The sequence below is a fragment of the Populus nigra genome, chromosome 19 (assembly GCF_951802175.1).
Source record: "Populus nigra chromosome 19, ddPopNigr1.1, whole genome shotgun sequence".
NCBI lineage: Eukaryota > Viridiplantae > Streptophyta > Magnoliopsida > Malpighiales > Salicaceae > Populus > Populus nigra.
This window is the reverse complement of record NC_084870.1, coordinates 2,996,798-3,013,991: the sequence shown is the minus strand read 5'-3', so window position 1 is coordinate 3,013,991 and position 17,194 is coordinate 2,996,798. Positions and strand designations below refer to the sequence as shown.

Genomic DNA, 17,194 nt, shown 5'->3' with positions numbered 1-17,194 from the left:
ATGACTGAAAAGTGAACTTTTTCGCTTCAATAATTCAGACAAACTTGAAGTGATATGTGTGTGTGTGCCTGAATGAGCTCTATCAGGCCTGTGATTTGTCTTGTGCTGTTAGAAAAAAAAAAAAAGTATTTTCAATATTCAGCAGAAACAAAGTTAAATAAATAGATTCCAATTTCTGAACCGGACGTGTAGTTCAAACCGAAAAATGTTAGAGTCGACAGGAATTTGAAGAAAAGCACGATCAGATAAATAGTCACAGTAGCTGCATAAACTGCGTTGCATAACGATGAGTGGCAAGGGCATAGGCAGGCAACGGCTCGGTTAGGATATGGTACAGGTAAAGATTTTATTAATATTTTTTAATTAGTTTTATGTAAAATAATTTTATAATTTTTTATTGAGGTATTAAAAAATTTTAAAAATTTGCGTAGAGCTTTCTAATATAATGTTTTAACTTAGGTTAAAATTTCAGAATTTTTTGAGAAATTCAGAAATTTGATAAAAAAAATCACAATTTGACCAGTTTTATATTATCTGGTGTAATTTTCAATCCGGCCATCAGATTGAGTTGAACTTTTACGAGAGATCTTAAAATATATTGAATAAAATCTGGTTAAAATTTTAGAATGAACAGAGTTTGACAGTGCTAACAAAAAAAAACCATCAAATAAAAGCAAAACGACTCATTAAGGGTAAAATGGTTATTTGCCATTAAAAATTAAAACAAATCAGTTCTTTCTTTTTTTTTATATGTTGCCGACTAGGCAGAAGCAGAATAGAAAAAGAAAAAAAAGAAAAGGCAGAGAAAGAGAGAAAAGTATAGGAAAAACATAAAAAAAAAAATTCAAGGAAAAAAAATAAGAAAAGTGAGAGAATAACCTTGTAAACTTACAAAATCCAACTTATAAAATACTAATATAAGGAAGAATCAAGTGAATGAAGGAGGAATTGAGAGAGGGAAAAAAATTTAATTACTTTGTTTTTCAGTTGACATGAGATTGTTATTTTATCCCGGTTGAGAGGTTATTACAATATCAATTTAGATTCAATTATAAATGAATTATATTATATTCCACAAAACATCGAATGATGTAACTTCAACAGTGAGTTTATTTTTATTTTTATTTTTATTTTTATTTTATGACTTTCAAATTTATTTTTTAATATTTCGGATAGTGTATTTGAATTAAAATTTTATTATTAATTTTAAAAATTCATGTATATGAATTAATAATTTATCTTAAAATAAATTTATATATTTATTTAATAGTTTAGAACAGGAAAGGCCTGTTAAATGCTAAGATTTAAGAAGCACAAAGACACCCTAGAACGCAAGCGATGTCCAGAATTAACTTTTATCTTCTTTCTTAAGAAAAGGAAAAGGTCTAGGAATCAAAGAGTCATCAATATTGCTGCCCAGGTTTGAATCTCCCGTCGTTCGATGTCTCCACCGATTTCTTTTTTTTTTTTCTTTTTTTTGGGGGGGGGGGGAGATTTGGGGGTGACGAGCTGGACGTACTGACTTCGCCGCCACCGACCTCGACCACCTGAGATTAAAATGCTGACTTTAGCCCAGCAAAATGAGCTTTCACAATCGGGTTAGACTTTGGACCGATGAAAGATACAGTTATGCTTGAAACATGTAAATTGGGCATAGTTATATTTTATTATTAATACTAATTTTTTTATTTATTGATATAAATAATTTTTAATTTATTTAATTAGATGTATGAATAAGTTTTTTATATTGACAATGGATGAGTGCTAAGTCGCTATCGGAAAGGTGATTTAATTACGGGTTTAAAAAACGAAGAAACGCCACCGACCACTATTAAACATTACCTTACAAAGCCAAAAGGGTGGAATTATTTTTTTCTTCAACTTCATTTTATGCAAGACACGTGGTGAACTTCCAGCCATAACTGAAAATTCAAAGAAAGCACCACCCTCGTCCACTCGGCAGACTTGTGCACCAAAATATAAAGTATATTAAAGAGCTGATTATTATTATTATTATTAATTATGAGTTTGCTGTTATTCATTTTTAATTAAAAAAATCCAAAAATACAACAAAATAGTTTTAAAAATTGTTTAAGTTGGTGGTAGATGATTAAGATGACAAGTAAAAATGTTGGGGGATCAAAATGTATGAGATTTACAAAATTAATAACCCAATTCTAATTGACAAAAAACTTTATTGGTATAACTATTTTTATTTGGGGTAAAGAAATATAAATTTAGATGGTTAAGGATTCAATGAGAATTTTGAAATGCTTAATTGATTTTATTGAGGACTTGTTTGCGAGGAAAATAAATTTTTGGAGTCAATTTGAGTGTTAATTAGAAGAAATTGAAGTTTGAGAATTGAAATTAGGCTTTGGAAGGTTTAATTGGTCAAATCAGGGGTTTAATTGTAAAAACAAATTAAAGTTTGGAGGCCAATTAAGGACTTAATTGTAGATTCCCAAGACCAATGATCAACTTGTAAATGGTGCCAAATTTTAGAGGTATAAATTGATCAAATTAGGGGCCACATTGAAAGGAATTGACATTTTGGTAGTCAATTAAGGATGAAATTGAACAAATTAAAAACTAAGGACTCATCTATAAAAGGCACTGAACTTTGGGGCTGATATTTGAATTTGGCAAAAGTGCAATTGCATGTAATTAAAAGTTTGGAGATAATTACGGGTGCAATTAAAAGGAATTAAAAGAGTAGGGACCAAATTGAAATTAGTCAAATCCTAAATTAAAAAAACCATAATTACTAGGGTTTAACCTAGACGACGTATTGTTCACCTATTATTCATCTCATTTATTGTCAATTTTGGATGATCAAGTGAGCATGTTCAGGCAAATGAATATGGCATTTCTAACCACCTCAGGGGCTATAACCACCACCATTCAACTGAGAAACACCCCCTCTACAACCTCATGCCCATGAAATTGGATTTTTACACCTCAATTCTTGCACAAAAATCTCCAACATCTTGTCCTCGATCAGCTTTCCTTACATTTTCAGATTTTAGACTGATCGAGTTGGCACCTTTGAACGAATAAATGTGAAGCTACAAACCTCTAAATTGAGAAAGGTTGGATCCAAAAGAAATGTGTGCACCTCCTCTACCAACTTCAAGTGATTCCAGTGATGTTTACATGGAAGTTGCTTCAGCGAAGCCTCGAAAATAGTCAACCTAATCAACCTTAACTGTGACACCTATTTTTCAAAAACCAACTATTTTTTCGTGTGTTCACACTTAAAGCTTATCAAATGGTTCTTATCAGTGGTTTTAAAACCTCCATCTCAAGATCAAAAGGCTGGAAATAACTCATTGCCCTCAAAGTCTAGCAAAACCACCAAGTACCCTAAAACCAAAACTACTATTATAAAATCGGCCTAGTACAAGAGCTTCTAGCTGTTAGCTTTTGTCTAGAATCCTCTCACTTTGATTAAAGGGCTAAACTTTGATCAATCTTTGAGGGAATCCACCAAAAAACCTAGAAAACTCTATAAATATGCCTGGAAATCAGAGCTAAAAAGAGAAGAAGAAAAGAAGGAAAACAAAATATGGGGAAATGCTCTGTTAATAGACTCTATTTTGAAGGTTTAAGAACCTAAAATAGAAGGTCTAACAAGTTTTAGAAAGAAAGAGAGTGAAAAGAAAAGAAATAATGGAAATAGAAGAAAAAACAGTAGTTTATAGTCAGCAAATTTGAAGAAGGTATAACCATGTAAAAACTCAAAGGTGGAGTCCATGTGGCCTGACTATTCATGCTTTCTTAATGTTTAAATCTTTTTTTAACTTGTTTTAGTGTTATGTTGTTTTCTAGTTTTGTTTTGATTAATACGTAAAAATATTGTTTTTATTTTTAAATCTTGTTTGGAGTTACTGTTGATATTACTGAGTGTCAAAGCAATATATTTGTGGCTAATTTTGATAAAATAAGGTAGTTTTGGATTTTGTCAAAAGGTGGTGGTGGTGGTTGTTTAATGCCTTTTCTGTTTTGTTAGTATATGTTTTTGGTTCCTGGGCATGGTTTGGGTTCCAAGTATTCAAAAAGTTAGTTAAGAATCAAAATTTAATGTTTTTATTGTATGTCATTGGGGTTGCAGTTATGAAGTTGAAACTTCTTGCATGTTATTGATGATTTGATATTATTTATTAGTTCTTTGGATTCAACTATATTTGGTATTGATAATGTGGTTTGTTAGGATAAAAAAACAATGTGTTTAGAGGCCTAGAAGGCCAAATCTAGGGTTTAACATTAATTCTTTGATTTTTAGAAATTTTCTAGATTCTAAGTTCATGTTCTTTGCATGATCTTTGCCTTAGCCTCTATCTTTTGAGCTATTTTTGGTTAATTCTACGCACAAACATATGAGGTTGTCATCTTTAGCAAATAATATAGGGTTGCGCATTAATAAAACATTCATGCATTTAGATTCTATGGTTCTTTTGATTGCCCAAACACATTCCGATCATATCGTGACTTTTAAGTGTTAATCAAAGAAAATAGATGCTTGATTCTTGATCTATACATGATTACGTACAAAGCCTTGCCCTTGATTGCATGAAAACTTGTTTGGTTTGAGATTTGTGTTTGATTGGTTTCGGTTTAAATGATCATCGTATTCTTTATGTTCTTGGTGTTTGATTTGTTTTTGTCTAAAAAAATTATGTTTTGTGTTTTTTTTTTTGTTTTGATATGTTTGTGGTTTAATTATTTGTTTTGCTTTAATTTCAGATCAAACCATAAATCTCTCTTGACGATATGATGATATGTTTGTGGTTCAAAGTTGAACTAGTGTTTTCGAGTCAACTTGAATAGTTTTATTTTGGATCACATACTACAACTTTGTTTGATTAGTATATATATTTTTTTTAGGATTTTTTTATCTCAAAGAGTTGAAGAAGTACCATATGAAGAAGGATTGGCGATGTAAATTGACGAGGCTAGAGTGGAAACAATTTGTGGCTGTCGGTTCATCACATCAGCAATATTTCACAAATAAATACAAAAGATCTACATTGTAATGTGGTCGGCATTGTTAATTCTTTAATATATATATTATAATCTAATGGTTTGATCACATATAAACAATCACTTTACCAGTAAATCCAATTTCAATCTAATATAATAATCCAATATAAAAATACACATACACATAATACATTTTACATTTTTGTATATATTCATTTTAAATGTTTTATTGTTCTTAATTTTTAACAGAAATATTATAAACTATAACATATGATTTAATAATTTTAGTGAGTAAGAATTTCATTAAAAAATAATAAGTGTATATATTTAATTAATACACTGCATGTTATAATTTTTAAACAATCTCAAGAACTTTATAGGAATTGATCTTAGATTAGAAGTATTTTTTTTATTTAGAATGAAAATGAAAAAAAAATCTAATATATATCTTAAAATTAAAGCTTATAGTATAATATTTTAATTGATTAGGTAAAACAACAAACATATTGCAATAAACTTTGGTTTCAATTTTTTTTAGTTAAAACCTTTTCTACATATTCTTATTTCTATTTTTTTATGATATATATTATTTACACACATGAGATATACATTATTTTTTAAGTTTTTTATACATGCATATTTACATGATACTTAAAATATAATTGGCCAGCAATTCAATCATTATATCCACCACCCCCTACCCCGGAGACCCATTCTTGCATGTATACATGTTTTTTTTAATAATAAATAAAAAGAAATCAGTTAATCATAAACCAAGTTAATTTAAAGTGCATACGTTACCATCACAATCAGTCGATGATTATCCTCCTCTGGGCTTCCTAATTACTAGTTACCTACTGAAAAAGGGCATGCACATGCCATTTGATTACTAGTTAATTACAATTAAAAGAAAGCCCTTGCAGAAGGATTTTGATAAGGTTGAACATTAATTCTTAATTGTATTCCTTCAATCCTCCTAGAAAACCAAGGCTCTCCTGTGGTGTTATAAGAAAACTAAGGCGATTTTGGATCATGACAAGAAGCATTTGAAGTTATACCGGGTCTGAAGGAAACATATTTGAATAAGGGGATGCATGGTATCTGCTTCTCGGTTGCTTAGAAATAAGATTATTTGGTGTTTGGATAGTGATTAATTACTTATTTATATTGATATTTCTATCTCTATAACACAGGAAGTAGGAGTGAGTAAAAAAACTGAAAAACTGATTAAACCGAGAAAACTAAAAAAACCAACCCATGAAAAAAAAACCGATTAAACTGATTAGAATATTTAACAAAATATTCAGTTTAATTCGGTTTCATAAACCTAAAACTAAAAAACCGAATCGAATCGGAAAAAATAAAATAATCAAACCAACCCGAAATCAAGCCCATTAGAAAGTCCCAAAAAACCCACAAAAAACAATGTAGTTTTTGGTTTTTAATATAAAATAACCGAACTGAACCGAATCGAACAAAAACTAGTCAGTTGGGTTTTGGTTTTTAATACAAAATAATTGAACCGAAACCGGTCAGTTTGAATTAGTTTTGGTTCGGTTTCAGTTTTATTTTTTAAATTTTACAAAATTTTAGTTTGGTTGTTTTTATAGGTAAAAACAAAACCGAGCAAAAAATGATCACCTCTAACAGGAAATATATGATTATTGGTATAAGTTTTGATACTTGCAAAACAGTCCCTATCGGTGGAGTTTAGGGACCTTTAATGATATAATTAGTGACTTTTAAATATGAGAATACAATAAATAAATAAAAAAGCTTTAAATTCTAAGAACAATAATGTTTATTCTTGTTTTTTGTATGATAAATGCTCTAAGAGTTAAGGTATGAATGTTTGGAGGATAGAAATTATGAATCTTTTACTCAAGTGATTAAGAGGGTACATGAACCTTGTCGTTTTGATGGAGTAGAGGGATTGGAGAGTCATTTTCTTTAGATGACATTAATGATGAATAAAAATATCTTACACATCATTAATGAGATGAAAATAGGATAGGTCTTTCTAACACCTTTCATACACCAATAGGTGTTAGGAGATTATTATTTCTGACATTTTATACACCTACAGGTATAAGAAAATGATTATTCATAACATGAATAGGTCATGTCAATAATCTTAAGATAGAACCCTATAGTCCAAACATAGATCTCTAAGACCAATTAGGTCCAACGCATAACCAAACCTAGGGGAGATGGGTCTACTAATTCATTATATCCATGATGCTTTGGGTACAACTCACGGCTGAACCCAAGTATATTGAGTCTAGCAAGTTGTCAGACCTATGGTGCCTTGGAGTTAACTCATGGTTAAACTCAAGTATATTGAGTCTGACAACTTGTTTGGGCTTAACTCATGGAAAAACAAAAGTATGTTGACTCTAACTACTTGTCAAACCCACGATGTCTTAGTTTATGCTCATGGCTAAACCCGAGTATATTAGGTACAGCAATTTGCCAAACTCATAGTTTCTTAGGCTTAACTCATGACTAAACCTAAGTATATTAAGTATGACAACTTGCTAGACCCACAATGTCTTGGGCTTAGTTCATAATTGAACTCACAATGTCTTGGGCTTAGTTCATAAACTAAAACGATGTCTTAGTTTATGCTCATGGCCGAACCCGAGTATATTAGGTACAGCAATTTGCCAAACTTGTAGTTCTTTAGGCTCAACTCATGACTAAACCTAAGTATATTAAGTATGACAACTTGCTAGACCCACAATGTCTTGGGCTTAGTTCATAACTGAACTCAAGTATATTGAGTCTAACAACTTGTTAAACTTAAGGTGTCTTGAGCTCAAGTCAAGGCTGAACCCAAGTATATTAGGTTTAGTAACTTACTAGATTCATGGTGCTTTGTGTCCAGCGAATGACTGAACACAAATATATTGGGTTTGACAACTTACTAGACTCATGATGCCTTGGACTCAGCTCATGGCTAAACTCGTGTATACTGGGTATAATAGCCTAAGAGACCCACGGTGTTCTAGGCTCAGCTCATGACTACACCTAAGTATATTAGGTTTAGCAACTTATCATAGCTATGATTCCTTGAGCTCATCTCATAGTAGTTAATCCTAAGTATATTAGCTTTTGCAGCTTGTCAAACCTAGTTATAATGAGCAAATAGTATTAAACATAAGGTATAATCACTAATGTGTAAAAAAGAATAGTATTAAGCATGTCTTGTCTCCTGGGATTGATATGGAAAGTTTGTGATTCAAATTTAGATGAATACCAAATTAAATTATAAAAGATATTGATTTGATAAAATTTAATTGGTTAAATAAATTGATTAGTGGCCTGATGAATCTAGTTAAACATATCTAAATTTGAGAGGATGGACATTAGAATTTTTTAAAATAAAATAATGTAATTTTAATAATAATAACTTAACTGGATTGATACAAAAACTCATGAATTGATACAAAAGCTCAATGATTTAAATTAAAAATATTTTTAAAAATAGTAAAATTATCCCTTCATCTTTGAACACTGGAATTAATTAACCTTTGAGCGTCGTAGCAGCTAAATTATTAGTGGTGGGGCCATGCAAGCAGAGAAATCAAATTCAAGGGGTATGGACGGCTAAAATTTATGTTAATTATGTCATCAATCGAAATGCACTAATATTAATCACTGTTCATCTGTCCACTCCTTTTTCTCTACCATAAATACTCCTTCACCACTCACATCCCCATCGACACATTAGTAATAGCCTTTCTCTACATTTGAAGTTGAGGTAGCTAAGTATGGCGAAGGACATTGAGGTTGCAGAGCATGGAGAGACTGTGAAGGACTACCAGGACCCACCTCCAGCTCCATTGATTGATGCTGAGGAGCTAGGACAATGGTCCTTTTACAGGGCTCTTATTGCAGAATTCATCGCCACCCTTCTCTTCCTTTATGTCACAGTCTTGACTGTTATTGGATACAAAAGCCAGACAGACCCAGACAAGGGTCTGGATGCTTGTGGTGGTGTTGGCATTCTTGGTATTGCTTGGGCCTTCGGTGGCATGATCTTTGTCCTTGTTTACTGCACTGCTGGTATCTCTGGTCAGTTAATGTACTCATTATAATTAATTAACACATAATTACGTCAGAATCACCATTAACAGCTAGCATGCATGAATATTACAGATTCCTGATTGATTAAATTTGCACTTTACACATGCAGGAGGACACATCAACCCAGCAGTGACCTTCGGTCTGTTTCTGGCGAGGAAGGTGTCGCTCATCAGGGCTGTTTTGTACATGGTGGCACAGTGCTTGGGTGCGATATGCGGCTGTGGTTTGGTGAAGGCCTTCCAAAAGTCTTATTACAATCACTATGGAGGCGGAGCCAACGAGCTGCAGAAAGGGTACAACAAGGGCACTGGATTGGGTGCTGAAATCATCGGTACTTTTGTTCTTGTCTACACTGTCTTCTCCGCCACTGATCCCAAGAGGAATGCTAGAGACTCCCATGTTCCTGTAAGTATCCCTGTTATCAATTTAACTTGAAATTCAGAATCCAAATTAATGTAATGGGTTGAATAACTATGATTTGTTGTAGCGTGAGGGTCGTTTCCTTTCTGATTTTGATTGTTTTTCTCATCTCGGGATCTTGGTTTGTGGAAACTCCATTAATACAGCTACAATCTTGAATTGAATTCATTTTTTCTGAGGATAATTGATTATAAATAGTAATTACTATGTAAATAAATGGTACTATTGACCTTATTTCATAGCTCACAGAAACACCCTGCAACTAAAATTTGTAATGATCATGTAGCCATGCTAGTTTTCATAAAAGGGCATGAAAAAACCTCATTAAGTTTTTTTTTTTTGTGGTTCCCTTGTCTTCTTTGCTATCAAGGTATTGGCACCTCTCCCCATTGGATTTGCTGTGTTCATGGTTCACCTCGCCACAATCCCAATTACTGGTACTGGCATCAACCCTGCTAGGAGCTTCGGAGCTGCTGTTATCTTTAACCAAAGCAAGGCCTGGGATGACCATGTACGGATATCCTCTTTCTCCTCTCCTCGTCTTTAAGAATTAACAAGCAGACGAGTCTTATAGTGATTATTTATTATTTTCCCCTGATTATGTTACAGTGGCTCTTCTGGGTTGGACCCTTCATTGGAGCTGCCATTGCTGCTTTCTACCACCAGTTCATTCTTAGAGCAGCGGCTATTAAGGCTCTAGGATCCTTCAGGAGCAATGCTTAAAGCCTTGTCAAATTAATCAAGGGTCCCTTGTGCAAGCGGGAAAACTCTCTCTTTGCCTTCTCATGGGAAATTTAGATGGCAGTGGAAATATTAATAAAAATAATAATTAAAAAAAAAAAAAAGTCTTCTCAATCCCTGTTGGTTTTTGCTATTATTGTATTTCTCAGTGGGGTCATGTTATGTCTATCCTTAATCTTTCTCTTCCTTTTTAACCATCTTTTCTTGTCGTGGTTCATGTTATTTCAACATCATTAATGATCTGGTGAAACGAACTGGTCTTCTTCTCTGTCTGCTTGATTGTCTATGTTTTCCACGTAATTATGGTGAAATGCATAGTTGTCTTACCGGCTTAAACATAGTTTGTTTTTGCGGATGCATTTTAAAAATATATTTTGTTTAAAAAAATATTAAATAATGTATTTTTTTTAAGTGTTTTCATATAATTTTTGATAAGCTTATAAAAAATTATTTTAATATATTTTTAAATAAAAAAATATTTTACATTATATTATTAAACAGGCACATAGATTTAGGGCTACCCGAGTAATCAAAACAATAAGTTAACTTTCAATTTGTGGCCACATGTAACATGTGGTATATATGTTCATGTATATATAACTTAGTTAAACATGAGTTGTGAGAAGATGAATTCAAAGGACGAGGGTTGATTAAAATTATCAAAAATAAAACTTCAAACCTCATCAAGGCATAGATTACCTTAGAATTAAGGATCTCACCTTATTGATTTTGCATGTGTTATTATACGTGTCTTGTTTGTTTTTGCATTTTTAAAAAATATTAGGAATCCTTTAAGATAAGAAAGTCCATTCCACATGCATTTAGAATAAATATCTTCTCCCGGCAATGCTCTTTAGACCTCAAAATAATATGGAGTTAAATAGTAGATTTTTTTTTCCTGCAAAAAAGCATTGATTTTGTCCGGCTTGATTTTATGTTGTGGTGCTGAATATTTTTTAAAGATGTTTTTAATTAATAATATATATATAATTATTTTTAACATTGATATATCAAAATCATTCAAAAATACCTAAAAAACATTAATTTAATATTTTTTAAATAGAAAACACTTTAAATAATAAATTATAACGTAAAAACAAACATCCACTAAACATCCTATCATCACCCAACTTTATTAGATAATTACAAAAAAACAAAAATTTGTTGATTAAAGAGCTTAATGGCTACCTGTAAATATTAAAAATCCTACAGGTTCTTGATGATGACATCCCTAAACGGATTAATGGGAATGTGATGATGCATTTGATTCTTTATATATATATATATATATATATATATATATATATATATATATATATATATATATATATATGTTGGTGTTGATTGTATTAGGTAAGGGCAGGGGGCCTTGAGATTCCTTGCTTTTCTCTTATCTTCCATAAATTATTTGGTGGTCATAATTTACCTTATCTTGTCCTTAATTTATGGTTTGTGGTAATATTATAGAGCTGAGTAGGTGAGGGTTTAGCTGTTTAATGATGCACATTTTGGCCTAATTAATGGGGAAGGTGTGAGCTCTTGGCGTTTGTTCGTGGACATGATAGGGAGATGTTTGGCTATAGAAGTCAATCTATCCCTATGATGGATTGTTTTGAGTTGCTATTCATGTCACTTCATCTCCTATTCCTTATCTTAATACATCATACATAAATTTAAAGAATACAAATTATAAAGGTAAATAAAAAAAAGGTGTAAATAAGTTATATTCCATTTCTCAAGTATATTCCATACAACTAAGAGATATTCCACCACAAGCATATTTAGATGCTGCGTGATGTCATTTTGATTCTTTCTTTCTTTGGGGAAAAAATGTATAGAATATAAGGGTGATAATTTTCGGTTCGGTTTGATTTTGATTTTTTTTAATTTCGGTTTGCTCGGTTTTTTCCGGTTTAACTTTGTTTTTTTCCGGTTTGGATTCGGTTCGGTTTTTTTAGTTTTAAACTTATAAAACCGTAACCGAATCGTTCGGTTTTTTCAAAATTTAATTGATTTTTTTTACTGTTTGGTTTTTTCTATTATTTTTTTTCTGATTTTTTCGGTTTAATCAGTTTTTTGATTTTTGTTGCTCACCCCTAGTAGAATATTAAGAAATTTTTTATATGGGAGTGTCTCAAAACATATATGAAAAAAAACATATAAAATTTTATATAAGCAGGATCAATTTTATATATTAAAATTAAATTTCTTAGATTATATTTTAAGCGGGCATCTATAACTTTTTTAAGAAACAAATTATAATTTTTTGTAGGATTTGGATCTTAAATAAAAATTTCATATTTAGAAATGTTTTTGAAAAAATACTCTAATTTTCTTGATATTTGAACATGATAATATTTTATTTAGATATTTTTTACATTTGATTTTATAATTTGTATTTATTTATTTATTTTTATGTACTCATTAGTTATCTCTTATCATAAAAAAAAAAAAATTAATGTTGTTTTATGACGAGGAATAAGAGATGAAGTCACATCAATAGCACCTCCAACACAATCCAACCTGAACATATTCCACTAAAAGCATATTTAGATGCTGCATGATGTCATTTCCATATACTATCGTGTTTGCAAAAAAAAAAAATATCCAATATAAAAAATATTGTTAAATGGGGGTCTCAAAATAAATATGAAAAAAAGCATATAGCCCCTTTTTTATGATGTGTTATAATATTAATTTCAGTATATTAAAATTAAATATTTTTTAATCAAATTTTAAACAGATCATTAATATATTTGAAATGGTGCATTTAAAAAAAATAACCTTTTATAGGATTTGAGTCTAAAATTTAAAAAAAAAAACAAATTAAAGAATACATATACTTTATTAACCGGACTAAATCTCCAAATATAGCATAATGATTTAAATCCTTGGATCTTTAGAAATCAACATTTTCGAAAATTTCATATTTGTAAGATGAATAATACAAGCAAAATAACAAAAGAATTTTCTAATCTCTCTCAGGAAACAAAATAATATAAAACATTTTTATTTTTCTAGGACTGTAGCAAACCAATTTTGGCCAAAATTGGTTACATGGATTGACCCAAATCAATCTGAAAAAATTAAAAAATATATATTTGGTTTCATATTAAGAAATTAAGAAACAATTCATGTGGTTATAGGTTAGATATATTATAATAATAAAGTTTAAAAAGTTATTTCAAAAGATTTTTTATCCCACATTAAAAAAACATAACTTTTTTTTTCTTGTGAATATATATATATATTAAAGAGTTTCAAATCCCACATTGAAAAAATAAAATATTCTTCTAGTATTTATATAGTGAACTTTAAAAAAATTAATAACCAACTAAAAAATATAAAAAAAATATGGGTCTTTGGTTAGGAGAAAAAACACATTTAGCTTGGTTTTCAAGAAAGTATTTTTCTTTTATTTTAGACGGAATACACATTCTAGAAGTTGCAAAAAATTCAAAACCATCATATTATTTGTTGATCATATTAAATTTGATCCTTAATATTTTAATTGTTATTTATTTTATTTGAAATAATTTATGAAATTGAGAAATTATTTTTTATTCTCATCGTTTTTCAACTTTTTTATATGTCAAATTTGATTCCCTTTCATTTGATTGTTATTTGTTTTATATGAAATAATTTTTTTTTCAATTTCATCCCCCTTTAACATTTTTATTTGTTAGATTTGATTTTTATTCTTTTAATAAACTTTAAAAAGGTTAAAATACTAGTAAGTTATTTTTCAGCTCATTTCTCATGGGATAACCAAATACTAGAAAGTATTTTTCAACTTATTTTTATGATACTGTCAAACATTAAAAAAAATAACTTTTTAAGAATTTTCTTTCCATGAAAACTATTTTCCAAATAAAATTACTTTCCAACAAAATAAATAGAGCTTAAATAAAAATTCAATGAAAGATTTTAAATTGGCAAGTGGATAAACATCTTTCATCAATGAAATCAATGGTGGTTTAAGGATGCTAGAAGTTTTTATAAAGACAACCTAAACCTAAAACTGAATTTGAAATAATTTAATTTACAATCCAGATAGTTCGAATTAATAAAAGGAACAGTTGTTAATTGAAAGATATTTTAATATTTGTATTTTAATCAAACTCATCTTCAAATTTTGAATATAAAAAATAAAATAAAAAAGCTGATTGATTAACTACCATTTAAATTTTGAATATAAAAAATATCTTTATTGATTGTAGTTTTAAAAATAAATTTACAAAAAATATTTGTAGTTGTGATTTAAAAAAATATACATTTGATTAAAATTATTGCGAAATATATTTTTAGCTCTCCATTATTGAAAAATAAATTATTTTAGTTTTTACATAACCAAGATTTAAAATGTAATTATATATAAAGTTCAATGCAAAAAATAAAAAAATTTGACTAACCAAACAATTTTTTTTTTGATTCGGTTAAAAAACAGAAATTACCACAATAAAAAAAATCTCTAACTCATTTTGTGTTTGGTATGATGATGTCGTTTTGTGTTTGGTATGATGATGTGAGTGCTTTTTTAAAATATTTTTCAATTAAAAATGTATTAAAATAATATTTTTTCAGTTTTTTTTATTTTTTATATTGACACGTTAAAATTATTCAAAACCATCTAAAAACATCAATTTAATGTTTTTTTCAGTGAAAAACAATTTAAAAAACTATAAAAACAAAAGTTTATACTAAATATTTTCCAGACAAGACACTGAAGCAGCTAATTTGAAAGGGGAACAAGGATCTTGTGCAGATGGTAAATGGGCCTGTTTTATTTATATTGGTTTATTGCAGGGGCGGGCAAGTTGGGTGGGAGAGAGGGAGATGACAGAGGTCACGATCATCCCCACGAGAAGTAAAGAAGGGAAAAGAATGGAATTTTGAAATAGGATATAATAACAAGGAATAAAAAGCATGAATGGTCATGACCTAAATTTTTTTTTTTTTTTTTTTTGGGGGGGGGGGGACGCGACAGAGAGAGAGAGAGAGAGAGAGAGAGCATTGATTTAAGCCCTAGCATGCTCACCGTCCTCTGCAATAATGTTATGCTCACCGTCCTCTGCAATAATGTTAAGGGCAGGTGACACCGGCTACTGTTATTATTAGTTCTTACTCAACATCAAATGCATGCTTGTAGCCTTAGCCTTTGCTGATCCTCCAAGCTAAGGAAGACCCCATGTTTCCATTATCCTCACCTTTTCAGCACTCAAGCAACAAAACAGAAAAAAGGGAAAAAAAAAACAAACCTTGACAAATTTATAGGATGATTAAATAACAAGTCTTGATGTTCATATAATGCGTGTTCTTGGGTGGGTTGTAATTACTTGCAGTAATTAAACAGGTTTACATGTGATGATCGCATGAGTATTAAATAAATTGACTTCCCATTCCCTTTCCTCCTCTCTTGACTTCCTTGTATTAAAAGGCACCAAGTAAAGCTAGAAGAAACATGAACTTTTGACAAATTCATTAACAATAGATGAAATGGAAAGAAAAAGGTTTGGAACAATCACAAATCATTTCGTTCCCTCCTTTCTAGCATTAGTCTCTATCACTGATAATTCAATACAAAGCAACAACTCCCCTCACAACACGACCTTATAAATGCCAGTTCAAAGCACACTACTCAACTAGAGGCTAGAACTACTTCACTTTCGACTCAGAATTGGATACTCAAAGCAAACAAAACAAGACAGAATGGCTCTCATACCTTCTTTCTTTCTCTTCTTCTCCTCCTCTTTAACCCTTGTATTCTTCACCGGAGCGGGAGCACAAGGGAGAGCTCCTCATGGCCTTGTTTATGAGAACCCAGTGGCTTTCTCACCATCTGCAGCTGAATTCTTCCATCCCAAAACACATGAACCGAATGTGAAGAGCCCATGTGCTGCTTCATCTAGTTGCTCACCATTGCCTCTTGCAGCTCAATTAGAGGCTACTGATCAAGCACAAGAAAGTGAAATATCAACATCCCAGAAAGGAGGGAATCGACTGAGAGCTGGTGGCATTGCTGGCATTGTACTTGGTGTGGCATTTGCAGTGCTTTTGACAATGGGTGTCTACCATGTAATGGTCACGCGCAAAGCCAACTTAAATCGAGCCAATTCTGTTCAAACTAATGCTTGATGTGGTCATCCAATAAGTCTAAATGACTCTTACCAACTCCCTCTGTTACTGCTGTCTCTCTCTTAGATTTTGGGCATCGAGTATATTTAGTGTCATTAGTTAGTATTGCGTGGTATTTTACAATTATGACTACTCATCAGGTTGTTAATCATTTCAGTCTTTCAGAATATATAAACAAAAAATGTTCCTTTTATTTTCCAAATTCAGAGCATATTAGTAGTGTTAGGAAGATAAACATCCAATCTAAGCTGTAAAAAGGTGCACACCCACAGGATCCAGAAGTGAACACTGTTAGATTGGAGAGAAGCAATTCAGATTACACTAAAGCACGAAGGAAACCATGTAAACACCTTAAAGAAAACAAAGTATACTGCTATCACAACCATTGGGATAGCAAAAAAAAAATTCATGAAACCACAGCCCACAGGAATGGTTACTTGTATTGTTCGTGGATCTGTTACCATCCAGAGTCGAAGGGGGAAAAAAAAACTTCAGATCTCCCTATTGATCATTCCTTCTAATGGTTAAACAAGGTTACCCACATATAAGCTAACGATTTCTATACAATTTTATTTTTCTTGTTTAAAATTAAAAGGAGAAGGAAAGAAAACATGCACTAACAATTTTATGTTTTAATTATATTGCATCAAATTTCATTACCATGTACTGAACATTAGCTAGAATAGAAATAGATGTGAAACAGAAGATCTGATGAACAACTCATTTTGGGGGACATGAACTATCACACACATTTGGCTTCTTTCATTTATTTGTGATGAAGAGACTGGTTCAGCATTATAAATCAAGAACCATTATGTCTATATAG

The 17,194-nt window shown here is 30.8% G+C and overlaps 2 protein-coding genes across 2 annotated transcripts; both read left to right on the top strand.

Annotated features, from left to right (window-relative positions):
• The first annotated feature begins 8,633 nt into the window (after positions 1-8,633).
• LOC133679707 (probable aquaporin PIP2-4) lies at positions 8,634-10,505 on the top strand. The gene is made up of 4 exons (XM_062102380.1): positions 8,634-9,060; positions 9,182-9,477; positions 9,863-10,003; positions 10,102-10,505. Exons 1-4 carry the CDS (start codon positions 8,757-8,759, stop codon positions 10,213-10,215), a joined length of 855 nt encoding a protein of 284 aa, XP_061958364.1. The 5' UTR covers positions 8,634-8,756; the 3' UTR covers positions 10,216-10,505.
• A 5,197-nt stretch (positions 10,506-15,702) lies between these two features.
• Positions 15,703-16,570, top strand: LOC133679622 (uncharacterized). Its single transcript, XM_062102277.1, has one exon. The coding sequence runs from the start codon at positions 15,943-15,945 to the stop codon at positions 16,366-16,368; it is 426 nt and encodes a 141-aa protein (XP_061958261.1). The 5' UTR covers positions 15,703-15,942; the 3' UTR covers positions 16,369-16,570.
• The last annotated feature ends 624 nt before the right edge of the window (positions 16,571-17,194 follow it).

Excerpts from the sequence above, each read along its gene's own strand:
- LOC133679707 (XM_062102380.1), top strand. The coding sequence starts at position 8,757 with ATGGCGAAGGACATTGAGGTTGCAGAGCATGGAGAGACTGTGAAGGAC. Across the intron at positions 9,061-9,181 it reads CTGCACTGCTGGTATCTCTG|GAGGACACATCAACCCAGCA; the intron begins GTCAGTTAATGT and ends TTACACATGCAG. Across the intron at positions 10,004-10,101 it reads GCAAGGCCTGGGATGACCAT|TGGCTCTTCTGGGTTGGACC; the intron begins GTACGGATATCC and ends ATTATGTTACAG.
- LOC133679622 (XM_062102277.1), top strand. The coding sequence starts at position 15,943 with ATGGCTCTCATACCTTCTTTCTTTCTCTTCTTCTCCTCCTCTTTAACC.